Genomic DNA, 22,318 nt, shown 5'->3' with positions numbered 1-22,318 from the left:
AGTGCTAGGATTATAAGTGTGAGCCACCGCACTCGGCCTATTTCTTAACATTTCTTAGCAGTCAGAACTAGCCATTATGTAGAAAGTTGGAAAAGGGGATGTCCATAGTGGAAATTTTTTTATTTTCTAGATACCACCTACATTGCTGGTTATATTGAAAAGACACTTTACTTCTGTGAAAAAAACAAGTGTTTCCTTCTCACTCAATTTCTTGGATTGGGCCTAATTTATTTTTTATATTTTAAAAATCCTTCATTAATAATTATTCCATTAGGGTTTAGTAACTACAGACTCATTTACTAATGATTTACTATGATACCCTAAAAATAGAGAAAAAACCCTAGAATATGAGCATATGCAAGTAAGTGCAGTTTAATATATCAATTGCACAAAAATTTTAAACAAGCTTTAAAAATATATCTAAAAGAAGGCTTAAAGTTAATGGCTGTAGCCTCCTGTCATCCACAGAGAAGACAAAATTTTAAAAACATCAAACATACTCAAAAACAGGCAAGCTGGAAAGATAAAGAACATGACAGGATTCCCAGTTTAAGTCAAATTCCTCAAAAAAACAAGAAATGCCCACGTGTTTAACTGGCCATTAATGGAATAAATCAGAATTTTTGTAAAGGTTTCAGAAATTCTGATAATAAGTAACACTAAATTATTACAGAAAAATACAAAACAAATTCAGCAGCTCTACAAATGCTTTCTAAGTAGAGAATGTGTTAAATGTGATGCCAGGATAATCAATTTATGAGACACTGTTTTCTTTCTTTTTTTTTTTTGGGATGGAGTCTTGCTCTGTCACCCAGGCTGGAGTGCAGTGGCGCAATCTGGGCTCACTGCAAGCTCCGCCTCCCGGGTTCACGCCATTCTCCTGCCTCAGCCTCTCCGAGTAGCTGGGACTACAGGCACCCGCCACCACGCCCGGCTAATTTTTTGTATTTTTAGTAGAGACGGGGTTTCACCGTGGTCTCGATCTCCTGACCTCGTGATCCGCCCGCCTTGGCCTCCCAAAGTGCTGGGATTACAAGCGTGAGCCGCCACGCCCAGCCACGCTTTCTTCTTAAAACAATTAAGCTAGCAAATTTAACCCATTTTTCACCCTATCTACTCATCTCCAACCTTAGCCCTTTGAAACATGTCTGTATTTTAGCTTAAGAAAATTTTCATGCCACTTCCCAACCTACAGACAGCTAATCCACAGGTATCAAAAACCAAAGTGCAAATTCATGGAGTTTTAACATTCCATTACGGACAGTCTAAAGAGCCACAGAACTGAAAAGCCTTTGCATACAGTGGTGAACACGATGAAGAAATAAAACATGTAGCTTATTTTTGGTCCTTTGTTTCTGTGCCCTTTTCCTTCACAGTCCATTTCAAAATATGTGCTTGATTTCAGCAATTCAGACCCAAGCCTGTCCAGTGGTCTGGTACCATGAGGAAATACTTGTCCATTGCCTCACAAAACCTAGTCCTGTACAACTCCGGAGACACCACTGTTGGCATTTTACCTGAGATTATGAAAGAGAAAAGGGGGGAAAAGCTGTTATATAATTAATTGGGCAACTGAAGTCAACAGACCATGTTCTTTCATATCAACTGCCATAAAGACACACATGCAGAAGCAGTCTGAGTGGGTAGGAAAGGTTATCTGCTGTGCCACATGCCATGGGACAAGGTCCTACCTGGTATGAGTTTCTGTTTAAAAAGACTAGCTTCTGCCTAGAGATGAGAGATGTCTAAGAGCACAAATGAGGCTAACAGTGCTTACAGAACTTGGAAGTCTCCAGGGTTAATTAAAGACAATCTCTTATTCAGAACATCTGGCTTTTTAAAAAATCTTTTTGAGAATCTCTGACATTTTAACACAAATTTACACCCAGTATTTCCCCACCTATATAATTCTCATTATTGTTCGGTCACTTTAGAAATGACAATGAAATCAATGATAACCACTTATTTTTTACAACTACAAAAAAGAATCAGTATCCATTTTTAAAATTTTAACTGATATAAGAAATACATGTGAACAATTTAAACAAAACAAAAATTCTGCTCACCTTGTCCACCTAAAATTCCTGTTGATTTCACAACCATCTCAAGCTTTTTGTCCCATGTAAATGTTCGAATATAATCTGGGGGTAGAACGAGTGAAATTAGCAATAAAGCTATGTTAATAAATATAATCAAATGACAACAGCAATGACTATTACTATTACTTCTATGACAGTTAACTTTTATTGAGTGCTAACAATGTGCCAAGTGCTGTTCTCAGGGTTTCTCCACACTAATTTGTTTAATCCTCACAACAATCACAAAAGGCCTCATTTATAAGTGACTTTTTGAATTCACATATTTTTGGTAAAGATGATGAAAATGAGGAAACTGAGTAGAAGAGACTAGAATAAAAAACTGTTATTTTTGAAATTTCAAATGAAAGTTTGTGAAAATATTCAATAAGCTATTACTAGACCAGGTTCAATAGAATCTTTAAAATTTGACTCTGACTTCAATAATGAAATATAAGCAGGGTACTCATTGACTTACCTATAATTCCAACTACTAGCTCATTGCTAGTATCATCTCGCCCAACCAGCAAAGAATAATCTATAATGAGGTGGCTAGAAAGGAAATGGGAGTCACTATGGATCGAGGTTCTCAGCACAGCTTTGGAATGAGAACGAATGTACAGAGGGTTGTCTCGAACCATCTTTAGGAGATTTTCATCTAGCAGGACCACGTCACAACTCTCTTTTCCAGTGTCAGTTTTTACATTCCGATTCCTAAGAGAGCCCTTCAAATCAAAAACCTAGTAGAAAGAAAATGCTTTATCATTTATGTATAGGTTGCCACAAATGATTAGTTAATGTAAGTAAATAAAAAAGGCAGAAAGACTCCTTATAGTCACTAACATTACATACACTCCAAAGTTTAACTGAAAATTGAATCATACTATTCACAATAGCAAAGACTTGGAACCAACCCAAACGTCCAACAATGATAGACTGGATTAAGAAAATGTGACACATATACACCATGGAATACTATGCGGCCATAAAAAATGATGAGTTCATGTCCTTTGTAGGGACATGGATGAAACTGGAAACCATCATTCTCAGTAAACTATCGTAAAGACAAAAAACCAAACACCGCATGTTCTCACTCATAGGTGGGAATTGAACAATGAGAACACATGGACACAGGAAGGGGAACATCACACTCCGGGGACTGTTGTGGCATGGGGGGAGGGGGGAGGGATAGCATTTGGAGATATACCTAATGTAAAATGACAAGTTAATGGGTGCAGCACACCAACATGGCACATGGATACATATGTAACAAACCTGCACATTGTGCACATGTACCCTAAAACTTAAAGTATAATAATAATAATAATAATAATAATAATAATAATAAAGGAAAAAAATTGAATCATAATTTTTAAGTTTTTAAATGCATGGTGATATCATTGTACAGTACATAAAATACACAGTAACATAATTCTATCATTTAAAATTAACACCTACGTACTCAATTACTGAAACGTTTCCGAAATACACTGGCCAATTTAATCAACTTTAAGATACATTAACAAGTAACTCCAGAAACATATCATTGGATCACAGAACAGTGTTAAAAAAAAAAAAGAGAGAGAGAGAGAGAGATGCAAATAGTCTTAAGAAACAAAGTTCTGATACCAAACTCTGGACAATTACTTACAGCAATGTAGAAGAGCATAACGTAGGAATATTTGGGTGGTAGGAAAAGCAATGTACTCAAAGGACAGGGGACTTGAGTACCAGGACCAGTACAACCTGTAGTACATTTTACAGACCAATGCTAGTCAGTTGCTCCTGGCTCACTACAACATTAGGGAACTAGTGCCAGAATATAAATCAATTACATTATTAAATATATTGTTTAGTTCAGCTGACATTTTTCTCATAGAAGGTGTTCTCAATGAAGAAAGCAGTGCACTGAATTACATTCTAGCACATGTTCCTTATCTTATCATAGACTGGAAACAGTTCAAGGACTAGCTCTTTGAACAGTACTGTTTTAGAATCTAGACTAACCTGAGTCTAGGAATAACTGAGTGATTTTGATGAAGTACTTAATTTCTGTAGGCCTCAGCTTCTTAATCTTCAAAAAAGATGCGGGAAGTAGATCTGCCTTCTTAATTCTACCAATTCTGTGATTCTAGAATATTGGATATGCTGTATTTTAAGACCACTCCACAAGAATAATTCCTCTTCATTCTTTCTCCAAAGCTGAGCAGGTCAAAAGTTAAATATGGCCTAGTAACCAAAGTTAAATATTTGCTATAAAATAAGATGTTACTCTCTGATTCACTATATTTAAGAACCAAGGGTACAAAAGGTTCCAGTAGCTAAATGCTTCACATAGTCCAATACCCTTACCTGTGCCATCTTTCTCCCATAGAAAAGATTTTCCATGACAAGGAGATCTAACTTCTTCTCAGTGTTGTTCTGAGAGTTCTTATAACCAATTCTGTAAACTCCAAGAATTTTGGCCAATGCTGTGGGTCTCTAATCAAGAGAAGGTCAAAATAAATTCTTATCAAAAAGGGTTATTTATAATTTAAAACCAATATAAGGATTATCCATGTAATAACTGAACATAATTTTCTATTAATATGACCAAAGGACTTTGAAAAAACCTCAAACTCTTGAATCTCAGAAGTGACTACAGCAGCAATGCCAATAAAAATATCAGATCCTTAACATTCTCCCAAGGAATAATCCTTCAGTTGATTAAATTCAAAAACTTCATTATGACATGTAATTTCCCCCAATACTACGTAATAAACCATGATAACTTTAAAAAAAAAAAAAAAAAAAACCCAAAACTATGTAACTCTTTCATGATTCTAAGATGGCAGTTGGGATGGGGTGGGGGGCACTGGTGGCTGCTCAATGACAAGTGGGCAAATCTGGGCCATTGGCTGCCTCTCTTTCTAGCTAAAGGAAGCATCCCCTTGTTTCTCAATATACATTTCAAATTTCAGTCTCAGCAAAATTACCAACTATTGAATGTGCACCTAATTTCATCCAGTCTTAATGTCTTAAGTGATTTTTTATATAAACTAATTAAAGGCAACTTGCTCAATATCACTTGGTTCCTCACTAACAAACGCAAGAAATACATAGTTTAAGATCTCTGAATCCTATAATACCTCAATAGCATAACAGAGATCAATTCGTGTCCTGCATGTATCTTACCACAGAGAAAACTGCCATTAGGACTGTTACAGTTTGGATGTTTGCCCCTGCAAATCTCATGTTGAAATGTTATCTGCAATGTTGGAGGTGCGGCCTGGTGAGAGGTATTTGGGTCATGGGAGCGGAACCCTCATGAATGGCTTGGTGCCCTCCTTGCAGTAATAAGTTCTTGCTCTGAGTTCATGCAAGATCTGGTTAGTTAAAAGAATGCAGCACTTTCCCCCATCCCAAACCCCGCTCTCTTGCTCCGTCTCTCACCATGTGACATGCTGGCTCGCCTTGGCTTCCACCATGACTGTAAGATCTGGTCAGTTAAAAGAATGCAGCACTTTCCCCCATCCCCAACCCCGCTCTCTTGCTCCGTCTCTCACCATGTGACATGCTGGCTCGCCTTGGCTTCCACCATGACTGTAAGCTTCCTGAGGCCCTCACCAGAAACAGACGCTGCCAGCACTATGCTTTGTATACACAGCCTGCAGAACTATGAGCCAAATAAACCTCTTTTCTTTACAAATTACCCAGCCTCAGATATTTCTTTATAGCAACACAAGAATAGACTAACAGAAAGACTCAGGATGTGAAAAAAGTCACCAAACTTTGATTATAGACCATGGTTTTAGATTTCTACCTTTTGTTGAACAGCATTTGTAATATAATTGAAGTAATGTGGTGCAAAGTCGAGGAAGGACTGGACTTCCAGACGAGGCATTTGCTTCAAAATAAATCTATCATCTAAAAGGCAGAAATTTTATGTGTTTACTCAATCACAATATATACTGTAATCTATAACACATCATTCCAAAGATCCTAAATGATTAGGTTGTTTTATGATTTTAAGGGGAATTTTCTAATGTCACAGTGAAAATTTTGATCAGAACACAATTCTCAATTAACTGAAGGGATCCTGTGGATTTATATAGTCAAAGACCCTCTATTTTTGTCAATAACAATCTAAGTTCAGTTCTAGAAGATCTACTTTTTAAAACTACCAAATAAAACTTTATAAATGCCTCTGTTAAAACTAGTAAGTCATAGTTATGAAAGTTCTTATTAAGCAATACCCTTCCTGCTGCATTTTCTGAGGGAAACAGATGAAGACTACTGAACCAATCAATAAACGATGAGAAAGGCTCACCCTCAGTTGCATAGAAGGCAGCTCCTGATTTGCCTCCCCGGGCCTGCCAGGGCGATGAGTGGGAGAGGGAACGAATGAAATCTTCCTCACTGCTGTCCAGAATCACTTCACGCATCTTATGAAACTCTCCCGCATAGTAGAGCCGACAGTAAAACTTGGCATTAGCATCGGAAAATTCTATAAACAACAGAAGTTTTTTTAAAAAACTTTATGACTCAGAAAATATCTTTCCTCCTCCACTCCCTCACTCCCTGTCCTGGCCAAATGCAACCATTTAAGTTTCTCCATGATGGCATTTTGCATGTTAGATCCAAATTCCTATTTATCACAATTTTGTTAAACTGATCTTCAGGGGGAATTAAAGAACATCATATGACCATCCTTACATATTTTCCAAAAAAAGAGAAAAAAATAAAAATCACACAAAAAAATATGACTCAGTTCTAATTTTATACTTGTTACCTACCATATGTTACCTACAATGATGTCAATCATTGTACTTTTATAGCAATTCTTAATAAATATCTTAAAATGTACATATTATTCTGGATAATATGTTTCTAGCACACATATACACAATTCTAAATGCAACTGTCAAAATTCTGTGGCTCTAGATTACATAATAAGTAAATGTTTAACTATTAGAAATGAAAGCATAATTTACAAATAAATTATACTTTTGATTAAATTTCTTTATAAATTAAATTAATATTTTATAAACTATTGATTAAATATACCTCATGTCAGCATAAAGACTTAATATTCATTTCAAGAACTGGGACATTTATTTAGTATGAAGCTAGAATTCTTAAATAATAGAGCTGGCTCAACTGTAGTCCCTCTCCCAAAACCAATGATATAATATCTCATACTTACGAAGTTCCACATGAGGATTTATGAGTTGTTTCTTTTGTGTATCTCCTCCATCTACTTCATCTAAAAGGTTTAAGATCATTAGTAAAGCCCAGGTTTTGAGTAATTATCAGTTCATTTTGTCCTTTCCTTTTTCCTTGATATAACAAAAACCTTAGCAAATTAAAAGTAAAAATATCCTCCTCAAGTCACTATCAAGCAAGCATAAGATATAAAATTAAACTGTCTAAATGATTACAATAAAAATGTATGTTTTTTTGGAATTTCAGTTTTTAAATTAGAAAAATAGAGAATTTAGGTTGAATACTTTTTCTTACAACTGAATGATTCCTACAGTGGCAATATAGTAACTCAGTTCTTATACCAAGAACTTCCATGGCTTCTTTATTATGACTATTTTCCCTGTGTGTAGAATAATGTTTCCCCAATAGTTTGCAATGCTTTATCATGTACTAAGCTATATAAAATATGTGTAAAATATTATTTTATAAAACATAATTTTAAAACAAAATTATATACTAGTTACATAATATATAACTTTATTATTAGCATATAACATATAATTATATAACATACATAATTAACATATAATACTATTTTAATATACTAAAACATATATTTTTATACATAAACTATACTAGAATCTATGTCAGAGCTATTTTTTTATATGTGACTGACTTGCATTGCAAGCCTACTACTTTGTTTAATTATTAGAGATTTGAAATACATCTTAATATCTAGAAGAACAAAGAGTCCCCTAAGTTTCACATTTCAAAATAATTTTTGAAGCATCTAGGCCTTCCAAGGATCCCATTATAAACAGCTACAGCCCAATAGCAAGCAGCCTATAGAATACTAAACAGATATCTTAATTACTAGTCAAAATTTATTACAGCAGTTGGTTTTTTTGTTTGTTTGAGATAGAGTCTTGCTGTCACCCAGGCTGGAGTGCAATGGCACAATCTCGGCTCACTGCAACCTACACCTCCTGGGTTCATGCAATTCTCATGCCTCAGCCTCCCAAGTAGTTGAGATTACAGGCATGTGCCACCAGGCCCAGCTAATTTTTTTATTTTTGGTAGAGACGGGGTTTCTCCATGTTGGCCAGGCTCCTAGTGACCCGCCCGCCTCAGGCTCCCAAAGTGCTGGGATTACCATACTGGGCCCAGCAGTTGCTATTTTTTAAAACTACAAATTCACGGCCTAACCCAGAAGTCACCAAACTATTTCTGTATAGAGACAGAGTAAATATTTCACTCTGAAAAAGTTCCAACTACTCAACTTGCCAATATAAAGTGAAAGCAACCAGATGATAAGTAAAATGAATGGGTCTATTTCCCAATAAACATTAATTTACAAAAACAGGTCATCACAGTCTGCCTATTCCTGATCTAAACCCATACCCAAACACAATGAGGTAGATACACACACACACACACACACACACACACACACACACAGACATTTTTTTTTTTTTTTGGTAGAGACAGAGGCCTCACTTTATTGCCCAGGCTGGTCTCAAACTGCTGGCTCCAAGTGATCCTGCCATCTCAGCCTCCCAAAGTGATGGGATTATGGACATGGGTCATCTCACCCAGCATTAGACATAATTTTTAAATGTCAAAATGAAAGGGGACATAAACAGCTGCAACTTTACAGGGACTTGAAAAGAAAGAAAACATTTGAGGGAGTAGTGGAATGAAAACATTTGAGTATATGAGATACATATTGAGACAAATGTTTTTACGTGTGGAATGTCACATTGACCTTGGAAGACATTGTTTTTGCCACTTTACAGGTTATGGAAACTAAAGATTTCTGATTCTACCACACAGTACATGATGGCAGTGAAATCTGAAACTAGTTGGACTCTCCCAGTGCCATGCATTTTCCACTCTACCACACTGACAAGTGAGAACAGAGGGAATGCCCCAGTTTCAGCACTAAGAATTATCTATTTAAGGCTATAAGAAATATATGCAACTAAAATAAATAAATCAAAGCCTAGAATAAGCACATTTATTCTTCTTTAACACACCTTGAGGCTCAACGCCTTGATTATCGGTCCCCTCCTTGCCTGTCTGCCCAACCTGGTAGTAAGCACTATCTGCTCCACGTAAGGTCTCTCTCTTCTGGGAAGAGAGATCGGGGCTTTTCCCTGCTGTCCCTCTGAAGAAGGACAACATTCCAGAAGGCTTTTTGGCTAAAAATAAAAAGTAACATATTAATTTTAAGTACAGGTCACTGCAGATGAAAAATAAAAATTTTCAGCTCATTTCTTTGTTAGCTGTAACCACTGTATGAAGCTAATCAATCTGAGTAATGCAGATACTTTTGTTTGCACATTGTCCCTCATGTTGTTACTTATTGTTCCACATGTTGTTTTTGCATAATCAAGCACCCTTTTTAACAAAAACCCCTATTAATAAAAACATAAAAAAAGATAAAGGGTTAACACTCAGCTAGATTAATATAAAAATATGGGGAATTATCTAGAAAGCCTTTCAAAATATCTTTCAAAGGCAGTCACAGCTTAAGCAACAAGATTAAATCAGGGCTGAGTTCTTACAGTATTGCAATATAGTTAACTAAATGAACACAAAACAATTTCACAAGCTACAAGAATTCAGTTAAAGGTAACATCTTTATGTCATTTGTGTTCCTACAGTTTAACACAGGAAAATACAAGATTTCCTTTTCAGCATCTTTCAAAAAATAAAAAAGGCCATCAAACAGCCAAGAATTTACTAAAGCTTGCTCTATACTTTTACTCCTAGTTTTGAGCTTCATTCATCATACTATTAATATGATTCTAATTCTTGCAAATTTACCATTTACAAAATTCACAGAAAATGTCAATCGTAAATGTGCTTACTTGGGTAACAGACACTAGTATTGCCTCCTTAATATCCACTCCTACCTGTTTCCCTACCAACAGAATGCCAACTTAGGGGAAGAGGGGAGCGGGGTAGGGTGTGTAACTATGTGTACAGCACCAGGAAAGGATCATGATTTGTATAACCCAACCAGGACAATGCTGCTCCCTACTTTCTCTGTCTCTTTCAGTCAGGAGTGGCCATGAGCCTCAGCTCTGACCAATGAGACTAAAGGAGGAGCCTCTGCTTTCCTAATGAAAGAGAACAGCGGCAGCTTGCAACACCCTTGTTTCTGCCTCAAATGCAAACAAAAATGGAACACTTTTAACCATGAGGAAAACTTAAAGGAATCATAGAGAAACTATTCCCCTAATGTTATAACAATGCTGAGCGGCTAAACAAATGCCAGCAACTGCCAACCTCCAGGTTTGGTTATTTTAGAAAAATAAGCTGTCATTTGTTTAAATCCTTACAGTTGAATTTTGTGTTACTTGCAGCTGAATGTGTTCCTGACAAAGTCAGAGAAACACAAATTCAAATCCCAGCTCCAGCACTGTCTAATCTTGAGCAAGTTACTAAATCTAAATTTTAAGTTCCTTCTTGAAAAATAAGGATATGTCAAATAATTCTTATGTGCTTATTAGGGGGATTAAAGGAGGGAATGCATGAAAATTTATTTTCATAGTGCCAGTAATACTGTAAAACTAGAAAGGAAAAAAATTTATCTTGCATCTTAGGTTGTATATTTTAAGCTGAAAGCTCTTCTAGGAAGCAGATAGAAGAGCCTTTTTGCATAGACCAAAGAGCTTCTAAAAGTTTCGAATTCAATACCTTGAACTTAACACTTGAGATAAGAATCAACAAACAAAAGCAAAACACCTATAAAGAGGACATACAAAAATATCTAAATTTATATTTCAGAGATCATAAGGAGTAAATCATTGCCAGATAGTACTTGTTTTTATGTATTTTCTTTTTCAAACCATAATTATAGGTAAATCTAATTATAAATATTCCTCCATGTGTAATCTTACTTGGTTGTGGTTCTGTTTCTGCTGTACGGTTTGCCTGTCCTCCACCCATTTCAGGCAATCTGATAGGGCTGCTACTCTTTGGTCTGCTATCTGAAGTACTAAAATGAAAAGAAAAAAAAGAAAAAATTAGTTTTATACAAGTCAAACAGAAAATAGTAAGTACTCTACACTAATTACGCTGTATACTGATTTACTTCCTACCTAAGCCCACCTACAATATCAAAAGTCTGATTCATAATTTACATAAACACAGGCTAGAACACAGAACAAAAAGTCTGAAATATCTACTGGACTTAAAAGTGAAATGCTGTAACTATAAAAATGTATGGAGGAATATATTATGTTTCCCAAGTCCATTAACACTGTATCAGCACCATAAATCAAACAACTACAGAAAATATCAATTCCTTTCTCTCACACCAGTTATCACAATGATAATTCAGATAAAACTTTATCATGTTAGTAGAGTTGGAAACTCTATTTCAATAAGAATCACAATAATGAGCATGTGACAATTTCTGTCTAAAAGTCTAAAATACTGAACATGCCAAAATAACTGGTTTGGGTTTGGTTTTCGAAGTATTAAGACCTTTATTTATTATAAACAATTAACAGATACTTTGAATTGCCAAGTCAAGCAGGAGCTTACCAATTTTACAAGTTATTTTTTAAATAAAAACACCTTTTCATTTTTTTTCAAAAATGTCATTAAATCTGCAATATACATTTAACTGCTATTGCAATTATCATAAAACTGCATCCTAAGGGACTGTTTCAGTTCTTTTGCTATATTTGAGCTTTGTTGTCTCAATTATTGGCTGAAATGAGTGCCATTATCTGAATCCTAGAAATTTTTATGCTGATAAATGCTATAATAAAACTGAAGTACAAGCATACAGAAAATGATAACATAACTAAATTAAAATAGTTTCTACTCAATCATGAATCACCTATTTGTTGGAAGCCCTTCTTCAGCACTGTTCCACTGAGTCGCTTTAGACAATTCCTCTAAGGCATTTCGGTATTCTTTACAACTTAGGGTAGAAATAGGTTGAAAAACGTTAAACATTAACTTCTTCTTTAAAAGTAAATCATATGCTTTAGAGTAGTTTTGCATTATAGAAGCACAATCATTATACGTTTCCATAATTAAATTAATTTTGGTTAACTAACAAAAGCAATCAAGTAGAAGCTTCATGAGTAAGGTCAATGTCTTCATAGAAGGTAATATAAAATATGACCCCACTGACTCACCAACCAGTATCAATATCCTCAACAAACATTTTAAAAGCCTATACTAATATTTAGATCAAATGACTTCAGGGATTGAACTGGTAAAAGTTTGAAGCCTCAGTGTTTAGTACAATAGAGAAAAAAAGAACTTGAGAGTGCTTTTCTACTTAAAGTACTAAACTTTAAGGGAAAAAAATGTTTAGTGTTCTATTAACCAAAAAGAAAAAAAAAAAACCTGACTCTTAGGCTAGCAGTCTGGGAACCCTGCTTTAGAAGGGAGGCATGTTAGGATGTATTGTTTTTCTAAGACATTGAAAAAAGATGATCTCAACTAGAATCCTTACTTCCTAATAGCACAAAAAATATTTTTGATTTGGTTGACTCTCCTACCTTTCTTACCTATTAATATATTATGACTATTAAATAAAGTGAGAAGCTTATACTATGTTCACTAAGGCCAAAGGCAAAGGTTAAAAATTTATCATATGGAATCTTATAAAAGAAAAAAATTCCTCATTATCTACATAGTAAACTCTAAACTGCATAAAGGCAGAGGCATGTAAATCTATCTTATTTATTCCTGTACATCCAACATCTAGTATATCATATTTTGTAAACATTCAAATATTTGTTGAATAAATGGACTTCTTGTAACTACCATCTAACAAGAAAAATTAAAAACTGTAATCGCCTTCCAGTGGGAAAAAATTGCTTTAAACATCTTAGATTCTACTTAAACTAAGATCAGCTACCACCAAGATATTCTTAAGATTTAAGGCTGGGTGCGGTGGCTCACACCTGTAATCCCGGCACTTTGGGAGGCTGAGGCGGGTGGATCACGAGGTCAGGAGATGGAGACCATCCTGGCTAACATGGTGAAATCCCGTCTCTACTTAAAATACAAAAAAAATTAGCCAGGCATGGTGGCAGGCGCCTGTAGTCCCAGCTACTCGGGAGGCTGAGGCGGGAGAATGGCGTGAACCCCGGAGGCGGAGCTTGCAGTGATCCCAGATCGCGCCACTGCACTCCAGCCTGGGCAACTGAGCAAGACTCTGTCTCAAAAAAAAAAAAAAAGATTTAAAAGCTTTGCCCTTTTAAACATACTATATATTTTTAAAGTGGATATAGCTTTAAGAGATATGATAACTGTATAAACTAAAAAGTCAGAAATGTCTACGCAATAAGGCATAAGAACAGCATTACAGTAGTCCCTCCTCATCCATAGTTTCACTTTCCATAGTTTCAATTACCCACAGTCCACTGCAGTCCAAAAACATTAACATATTTAGAAAGAGAGAGAGCACATTCACATAACTTTTGTTGCAGTATATTGTTATAAAACTGTCCTATCTTATTGTTGTTGTTCATCTCTTATTGTGGCTAGGCTAATTTATAAATTAAACTTTATCATAGGTATGTATGTACAGGAAAAAACATAGTATTTATAGGGTTCAGTACTATCTGTAGGTTCAGACATCCACGGGGGTTCTTAGAACATATCCTCAATGGGTAAGAGGTGACTGCTGTTTTCTAAGTAGAAAAATTTTACCTCGTATGTAGGGTAGTAGATAATGAGTGAATGGTACAAAAAAGATATTCAGATTGTACAAGGCAGGATGCTCCAAGTACTATGTCAACAAGTAAACTGAGAGAAGGGATACGAGGGAAACATATTTTAACAGAATGGATAGAGGATTCAAGGCTCAGTAAATAACTTGCCAAGTCAATTTAGTTATTAGGAGCTTACTTAGGAATCATCCTACACTTCATTATTTGGGTTCAGAGAAGATTTCTATGCACAAAAGGAACAAGCTGCCGGGCGCGGTGGCTCACGCCTGTAATTCCAGCACTTTGGGAGGCCAAGGCGGGTGGATCATCTGAGATCAGGAGTTCAAGACTAGCCTGACCATTATGGTGAAACCCCGTCTCTACTGAAAATACAAAAATTAGCTGGGCGTGGTGGCGTGTGCCTGTAGTCCCAGCTACTCGGGAGGCTGAGGCAGGAGAACTGCTTGAACCCAGGAGGCAGAGGTTGCAGTGAGCCGAGATTGCACCACTGCACTCCAGCCTGGGCAACAGAGTGACACTCTGTCTCAAAAAAAAAGAACAAGCTATCGTGACTAAAGACATATATTTTTGCTTATATTTAATCATTTTGCTTTATGTGAAAGATTCCCAAAATAAGGGATTAATAGACATACATAAAATACATAGATACCATCATAAGTCAAAGTCCCATGAATAATACCTGAGAGCAAAAGCAATGATGGAGCTGGGTTCTTTCTCGCAGACTGCAATGGGCACTCGTTCATGTTCATACATTAAGTAGTGTTTATCTGGATCACTATGCAAATTTTTAAAATACATAAGTTAACTAAGTACTGTAGAGTTAAGAATATAATTAAGAAAGCCAAAATGTATGCAGATATGATAACTTGAATCATTAGGAAAGAAAAAGATATCAAGAGAAAGTTTTTGAAGGCAATTAGAAAATTATCAGAATTAATTAGGTTTCAAATCAGAGGGTTCTGCAATAGTCACTCCAAACAAACCTTTCCATACTGCCAATACTCTGGCCACACTAATCTCAAAAAGAATTTACAATGAACAGCAGAAGTCTAAGATATTTTGTTCCATTATAAGCTAGAGAGAAAAAGTCTTCTAGAAATTGTGGAGAAGACATACTACTAGTTCAATAATAAACAATGCAACACAGCCACTTTACTATTATCACACAAAAAAATCCCGTGTAGCTCCATTTCAACTTAAATTTTGCTCCCCTGACTCTGACCCTAACTCACCTAGGCACTGTTAGGCACAGTCATTTCTAATTTAGGTGCTATTTACAGAACACCGAACATGCCAAGGATATAATATGAAGAAAAACTATTTTTAAAGATCTTACATGTGTGAGATGTTAACAATACAATGGTGAAAAAAAATTGGCACCACAGGGTTTATAATGTAATGGGGGTAAAGAAACAGATAATCCTATAAATAAATAAATATAATCTCTGTGGTAATTGCTATGAGGCAATTGCTACAGAATGAATGTTTACCCCCCCCAGCCCCCACAAAATTCATATGTTAAAATCCTAACTCCCAATGTTATGGTATAAGGAGGTAGGGCCTTTAGGAGGTAATTTAGGTCATGAGAGTGGAGTACTCTTGAATGGGATTAGTGTCCTCATAAAAAAGACCAGACACAGCTCTCTCAGCTTCCTTCCACCACATGAGAATACAAAGAGAAAACAGCAGTCTACAACCCAAAAGAGGACCCTTGTCAGAACCCAACCATGCTGGCACCCTCATCTCAGACTTCTAGCCTCCAGGACTGTAAGAATTAAATTTCTGTTGTCTATAAGCGACTCAGTCGATGGTAATTCATCAGAGCAGCATGAACGGACCAAGACAGGAATCTTAAGAGCATATAACAGAAACCTACTCTGACTGGAGCAGGAGGTAAGGGGGAGGGTCTAGTAAATTCTTCTTAGAAAGAACAGGACTGAATGATTAAAAAAGAATGTGTTTCAAAAAAGTGGTTTAGAGAGAAGAGAAACAAATAAAAAGAAAAAAACTACATTAAAAAAAAAAAGTTTAAAGGGCCGGGTCCAGTAGCTCAGTACTTTGGGAGACTGAGGTGGGCAGATCACCTGAGGTCAGGAGTTCGAGAGCAGCCTGGCCAATACGGTGAAACCTCGTCTCTACTAAAAATATGAAAATTAGCCAGGTGTGGTGGCACACACCTGTAGTCCTAGCTACTGGGGAAGCTGAGGCAGGAGAATCACTTGAATCTAGGAGGCAGAGGTTGCAATGAGCCAAGATCACAACACTGCATTCCAGCCTGGGTGACAGAGGGAGAGACTGTCTCAAAAATAATAAAAATTAAAAAAATAAAAATAAATGTGACAGCATGAACAAAGACCATAACATAAGGGAGATCCCAGCCCAATCAAGAAACTGATATATTCAGGTCTAAAGTAGAAAAAAAAAGGGACCTTTTATATTTTACTGTCATGTAATGTATCACATACTGTACTGTGAGTCCTAACTGTATCTTCCCAAAGATTATGAGCTCCTAAGAGCGATGACTATTCCTTACAAATCTTATTCTACATCACAGGGCACTAAAACAGGCACTAAATAAAAGTTTAAATACTGATTGAATAAATATGTAAGCCAGTTAATAAAAAGCAGAAGGCCTTATTAACAAAAATGTCCACTTTTTGGATACACTTGTTCCATAACAAGGGCAGCATCTGATAGCCACATGGGTCAACCAGTGGAAGAAAAATAAACTTTCACAGCCAGCCTATATTCTTTCCAAATTTGAGTGTGCCCCATAAAAAAAAGATCACATGAAAACTTGTACAAGTCACTGCAGTTCATCATCAGTGCTAGGACAATGCCATGTCCCAGCAAATCAACTACCAACCTCATATATAACAAGCAATATGTTTTTATAATTATTAAATCAGTGGATATAGCCACGTATCTTTGAAAAAAGATAAACAAACAAGTGTTTCCAGAACAAGTAATTCAAACATTTATAAGTAACATTGGCTAGTGCTTTATCCACTCATCTACTATATTATAATGATTATATGTTCTACAAAGTATTGTATCAAAAGACATCTCTTTTACTAAGATGAAATAAAATTTAGGATTGAAAAATCACGCATCAGATAAATATATTTAAATATGCAGCAAGCAACTAAGGAAAAATAACCCCCCTGCTAAGAGCCACTGGTTTTAATAATACTTACAAAGGAAATGGAATAGGATTATAGCTATTTCCTGGAAGCAAATTTGCAAAGATGGCTTTCATGGTTGACTTTTCCTTCACTTGGCTGTCTGTGGATCCCAGCAAATGCCCATCAAACACATCTAAAATGAAAAATAGTCTACTTATATATTAATATTCAGAGAGAATAAAAAGTATAAACTGCTGACTGGTTCTTTTCCTTTCTGGAATATGGACATATGTATACTATACCAATAACAGTTTAAAATTTCTGATCAAGGGAAAAGACCACTATGAGATAAAACAGGAAACAACAGTGAAGCATACACAGCATGGACTCCAAGGGACACTTGTTTTTTTAAACATCTCTGAAGCACTGTGGCTATTACACCTGAGTTAAATAGCAATTTTAAAGTTAATTTCAAAGTTTATACTATAATTTAGTAGTTACCAAATAAACAGAAAGCAAGGCATGAATCTGTTACTATGAAGCAAATATCTGTCCTTAGAGAAATGGCTGTAATTCATGTAAATCAATGATACATCTTTCAGTCTTAGATACAATGAAATAGAGTAAAAGTGACTTAACCTCTACCTTCAGAACTGCTGGCTGTATCTAGCTCAGGGGGCCCTCCCACTGACTGTTCAGACATGACTTCAGGTGGCGTAGGCAATTGGAGATGAGTAGAACTGGTGGAGCTCTGGCTGGACAAAGTTGTTAAGAAGCGATCCTCTAAAGAAAAACACAATCTTAAATGAGTCATTTACATACATTAAGTCCATGTCTACCTGATATTTTTTAAATGCTCATTCATATTCCTACTTCCTAAAAGGTGGAATTTTTACTTTTTAAAAATCATCTAGGTCATGTAGCTCATGTCATAGAAATGGACACAAAAATCCAGAAAGATTATATATGACTTGACTACAATCAAATCCTGGTAGCAGTACCGCAACTATCAACCAAGACTGACTCCTATCCAATACGCTATCCATTATACCACAATGCCTACCTAAATATTAGTTTCTAGCTTAATAGAGAATGAATTTAGGACACTGTGAGAAAGACTGCATGCTTATTCTGGGAAAGAAAAAGCAATTATAATAGAAAAATGCCAAGAATTATAAGTTGAGCTCCTGGTTCTACAGTCTATGTAAATTTCCCCACAAAGTTTCTATGATGACACCAAGTTATTCAATGAAATACTGTGAAAGACATCGTAAGTCTAGACAATATTTTAGTGACATTAAAAATGTAAATTAAACTTTATAAGATTTTTGCAATGAAACCTGGGGATTGACTTTGTAATAAGCAAAACAAATTCAATTTACTTTTTTGTTTTTTCTTCCCCAATAGCAGCATTCTTTATATTTCATGTACTTCTATAACCTGATTTATCTTACTGCAATACACTATATGATAATCTTAATCTGATAGGATTACAAGTGCTCTACAGGAAGGAAAAAAAGTCTATGAACAACAGCATCAGAAAAACTGCTCAAACAGTTTAAAACAACTTATACAATAAGAAATTTCTTTAAATCCTATGGCAAGTGATCACCAGATTCAAGGACCAACCTTTTTCTCCATTCTGAAGTCCTGGAGAAATATTCCGTGGAGATGCATCCATTGCACTTATCTGTAGAGAAGTAAATACTTTGTTCTTATGAAAAACATGAAAATCACACTCAAAAAATTTTTTAATCCAGTGAACTTTTTGGTCTCAGGACTCATTTATACCCTTAAAAATTACTAAAAACCCCCTTAATATTTTTAATTAGCTTTTGTTTACCTTAGACATTTTTACCTTATTAGAAATTAAAACAGAGAAAGTTATTAAATGTGCATGAACTCATTTATAAATAATAAACCCATTAATATAAGTAACATATTTAAACACGTAACATACCAATTTGCTAAAATTTAAAAAAAAAATTGGTGAAAGAGTAGCACTGCTTTACATTTTGAAAAATATCTTTAATGTCTAGCTAAATAGAAAATAGCTAGATTCATATTTGGCTTCTGCATGTAATCTGTTGAGATACACCATTATGATTGAAGTATATAAAGAAAATCTAGCTTCATACAGATATGCAACCGAAAAAATAAAAAATAAAAATGGGCCAGGTGTGGTGGCTCACAGCTGTAATCCCAACACTTTGGGAGGCCGAGGTGGGTGGATCACCTGAGGTCAGGAGTTTAAGACCAGTCTGGCCAACATGGAGAAACCCCATCTCTACTAAAAATACAAAAAAGTAGCTGGGTGTGGTGACGCATGCCTGTAATCCCAGCTACTCGAGAGGTTGAGGAAGGAGAATTGCTTGAACTCGGAAGGCAGAGGCTGCAGTGAGCCGAGATCGCACCACTGCACTCCAGCATGCATGACAGAGTGAGACACTCCATCTCTCAAAAAAAAATTTTTTGCAGAGTCCCTGAAAAGGTCTTGGACTATCAGGAGTCCTTGAACCACACTTTGAGAATTGCATTCTAAATAGTAGCTCGCTTCCTGGAATTAAGCATCTAGGTATAGATATATCTATCTATCTAGATAGACAGATTGATAGATAGATATATCTAGATAGATCGATAGATAGATATAGATCTATCTATACAAGATTATTAGGCGTAAGGGATAATCCTAAGTATTATATCTATGTACATCTGTATAGATGTATCTATCTATAAACATCTATATACATATATCTATAAAAATCTATATAGATATATCTATCTATAAACATCTATATAGATATATCTATCTATAAATTTGTGGTTTTGGCCACTATGTTTGGGATAATCTGTCACCAGGCAAGAGAAAACTAACACAGTTGAAAAAGAACTTAAACGCAGTTCAAATACCTTAAGAAAAACCTCTTATTTAAGCACAGAGATTTTAAAAACACCCAAAACTGTGGAGTATAAAATAAATGAGGATCCTATTATATACTCAGAGCATCCACGACTTTCCTTTGTAGCACTTGCTGTCACCACGATGCTACCCTTGGTGATGCAGCAAACTGTAGCTTTTATAAACATTTCAAATAAATAAATTATAAGCAATCATTTTATTTCAGGTTATAACATAAAAGTAATCCAGGTCATAGTTCCTTGAAACCTCACAAATTCAAAATGGAAAACCCTACTGGATATCATTACAAAGTACATATTAAACTATCCCTGCTAAGTATTATAAATGGAACTAACTATATTTCTATCGATTAAGGACCAAGGACAAGACTATATTTCATACCTTGCTTTCTTCCCCTTGTCTCAGTCTTCCAGGACTTGGAGGAACTGAAGGTCTCTTTCTACCCTTTTCCTGTTGGAAAAGGTCCTGCAACCTGTGGCCAAAAGCAAAAAAAAAAAAATATATGGTTTGTTTCTAGCCCCTTGAGTGCTGTTTATAAATTTTCTCTTTACAACTTTGAAATCACAAAGTTTTCCTATTTGGATTACCATAGTCTTTAAAGTTATATATAAATAAGAGTAAGTTTTTGTCATATCTAATTAATCAGGAGCATTTGTTGATCTGACTATAGTTGTAAAAAAAAAATAGCAAATTATTATAAAGAAAAATACTTCTAAAAAATAAATATTTAAATAAAGGCATAAGATAAACATATCAATATACAATATATTTGAAATTGCTGGCCAAAAACCAATAGTGACTCATGGCACACTAATTCAGTTAAAAACAATTCAACAGCACACACACATCTGAACTACATTGTTTCAAATTATATTAGAAACAGCATCAAAGGCTATTCTCCTCTGGTTTTTACATCTTCACAAGCTACCTAAAATATAGCACATATATTTTAAAACACAAAGAGGAAAGGAGAGTGACGGGAAACAAGAGTTTCTTTAACTTGAGCACAAAATGAAACAACCATAACTAAAAATTTTTAAGTTTTAAGATATCACATTAGAACAAATGTGGCAATAATATTAAAGAAAACCAGACTGCAAAATCACACCTGTTATTCCAAGCTTGCAGCACTTCACAGAGACTTTGTTTCTTGGCAATGAGTGACTCAAAGACCGACTGCAGTTGCTGAGGGGTATCTACAGAGGAAGACATGAGCCTTGCTTGCATCTTCTCAATCCAGTTCTTGAACTCACCTTCTTCCATCTACAAAGAACAGAAACAACTTCAGGAGACAGAGACACTATACAGACATACCCGAAAAGAAACTGCTATTAAGTTAATAATTAACTTTTCAATTTTCTATCAAAGAAATAAATTACCTCTTTCTGTGCAAAAATATCTTCCATTTTTTCCTCTCTTGTTTTACTAAATGTATCAGTTTTCAAAGATGCAAGTCTTTCATCAATGGCAAGATATACCTGTGAAACTCTAACAATAGAGAGAACATTAAACACTTTAGAAAGAGTGAATCAAATTTTCTATCTCACCTAAATAGAAAAAAAAAGCTACATGCAAAATGTAATTGAAATAATGTTTTACCTAATTAAGAATTACATACAGTTTTGCAGAGTAAATAAGACCTAAAAGGATGTACTTCAAAATTTTAAGTTGTTGGCCGGGCGCGGTGGCTCACGCTTGTAATCCCAGCACTTTGGGAGGCCGAGGCGGGCAGATCACGAGGTCAGGAGATTGAGACCACGGTGAAACCCCATCTCTACTAAAAATACAAAAAATTAGCCGGGCGTGGTGGCGGGCGCCTGTAGTCCCAGCTACTCGGAGAGGCTGAGGCAGGAGAATGGCATGAACCCGGGAGGCGGAGCTTGCAGTGAGCCGAGATCGCGCCACTGCACTCCAGCCTGGGTGACAGAGTGAGACTCCATCTCAAAAAAAAAAAAAAAAATTTTAAGTTGTTATGTCTAAAAGAGTTTGGCTTCTTTTTTATTATCTTTCCATAGCGTCTACAATTTTCTTTTTGTACACCAAGCATGCATAGCATACAATTAGAAAATTTACATTTTCAAAGAAAGTAAAATGAATAAATCTGATACTTTAAAATAGCTGTAAATAAACAAAAGAAGATGATAAAAGAAACTGAACTTACTTTTGAAAGAAGTCCTTCAGATCCTGAAGAAGGGACATTTTTAATGGGGCCTGACGCTTAATGAATATTTTGGGGAGTGGAACACATACTTCAAGAAGCCGAATGGGAGAATAACTGAGAAGAAAATACAACGACCAATAGAA

General features: G+C 35.5%; 1 protein-coding gene across 4 annotated transcripts in view; it reads right to left on the bottom strand.

Annotated features, from left to right (window-relative positions):
* Positions 1–985: 985 nt before the first annotated feature.
* PIKFYVE (phosphoinositide kinase, FYVE-type zinc finger containing) overlaps positions 986–22,318 on the bottom strand; it is an 88,926-nt gene continuing 67,593 nt past the window's right edge. For all 4 annotated transcript variants that reach the window (XM_030803304.1, XM_030803305.1, XM_003254011.4 and 1 more), the window contains 18 exons: positions 22,176–22,289; positions 21,394–21,502; positions 21,123–21,277; positions 20,396–20,486; positions 18,724–18,784; positions 17,740–17,877; positions 17,167–17,287; positions 14,649–14,744; positions 12,118–12,201; positions 11,168–11,265; positions 9,296–9,460; positions 7,261–7,320; positions 6,385–6,561; positions 5,878–5,981; positions 4,428–4,556; positions 2,554–2,815; positions 2,067–2,141; positions 986–1,517 (listed from right to left, as the gene is read on the bottom strand). In XM_030803304.1, the coding sequence (XP_030659164.1) occupies positions 1,402–1,517; positions 2,067–2,141; positions 2,554–2,815; positions 4,428–4,556; positions 5,878–5,981; positions 6,385–6,561; positions 7,261–7,320; positions 9,296–9,460; positions 11,168–11,265; positions 12,118–12,201; positions 14,649–14,744; positions 17,167–17,287; positions 17,740–17,877; positions 18,724–18,784; positions 20,396–20,486; positions 21,123–21,277; positions 21,394–21,502; positions 22,176–22,289 (2,155 nt within the window). In that variant the 3' untranslated portion in view covers positions 986–1,401. The remainder of the gene's footprint in view (positions 1,518–2,066; positions 2,142–2,553; positions 2,816–4,427; positions 4,557–5,877; positions 5,982–6,384; positions 6,562–7,260; positions 7,321–9,295; positions 9,461–11,167; positions 11,266–12,117; positions 12,202–14,648; positions 14,745–17,166; positions 17,288–17,739; positions 17,878–18,723; positions 18,785–20,395; positions 20,487–21,122; positions 21,278–21,393; positions 21,503–22,175; positions 22,290–22,318) is intronic.

Source organism: Nomascus leucogenys, chromosome 22a (assembly GCF_006542625.1).
Source record: "Nomascus leucogenys isolate Asia chromosome 22a, Asia_NLE_v1, whole genome shotgun sequence".
Classification (NCBI taxonomy): domain Eukaryota; kingdom Metazoa; phylum Chordata; class Mammalia; order Primates; family Hylobatidae; genus Nomascus; species Nomascus leucogenys.
This window is presented reverse-complemented; position numbering and strand designations above follow the sequence as displayed.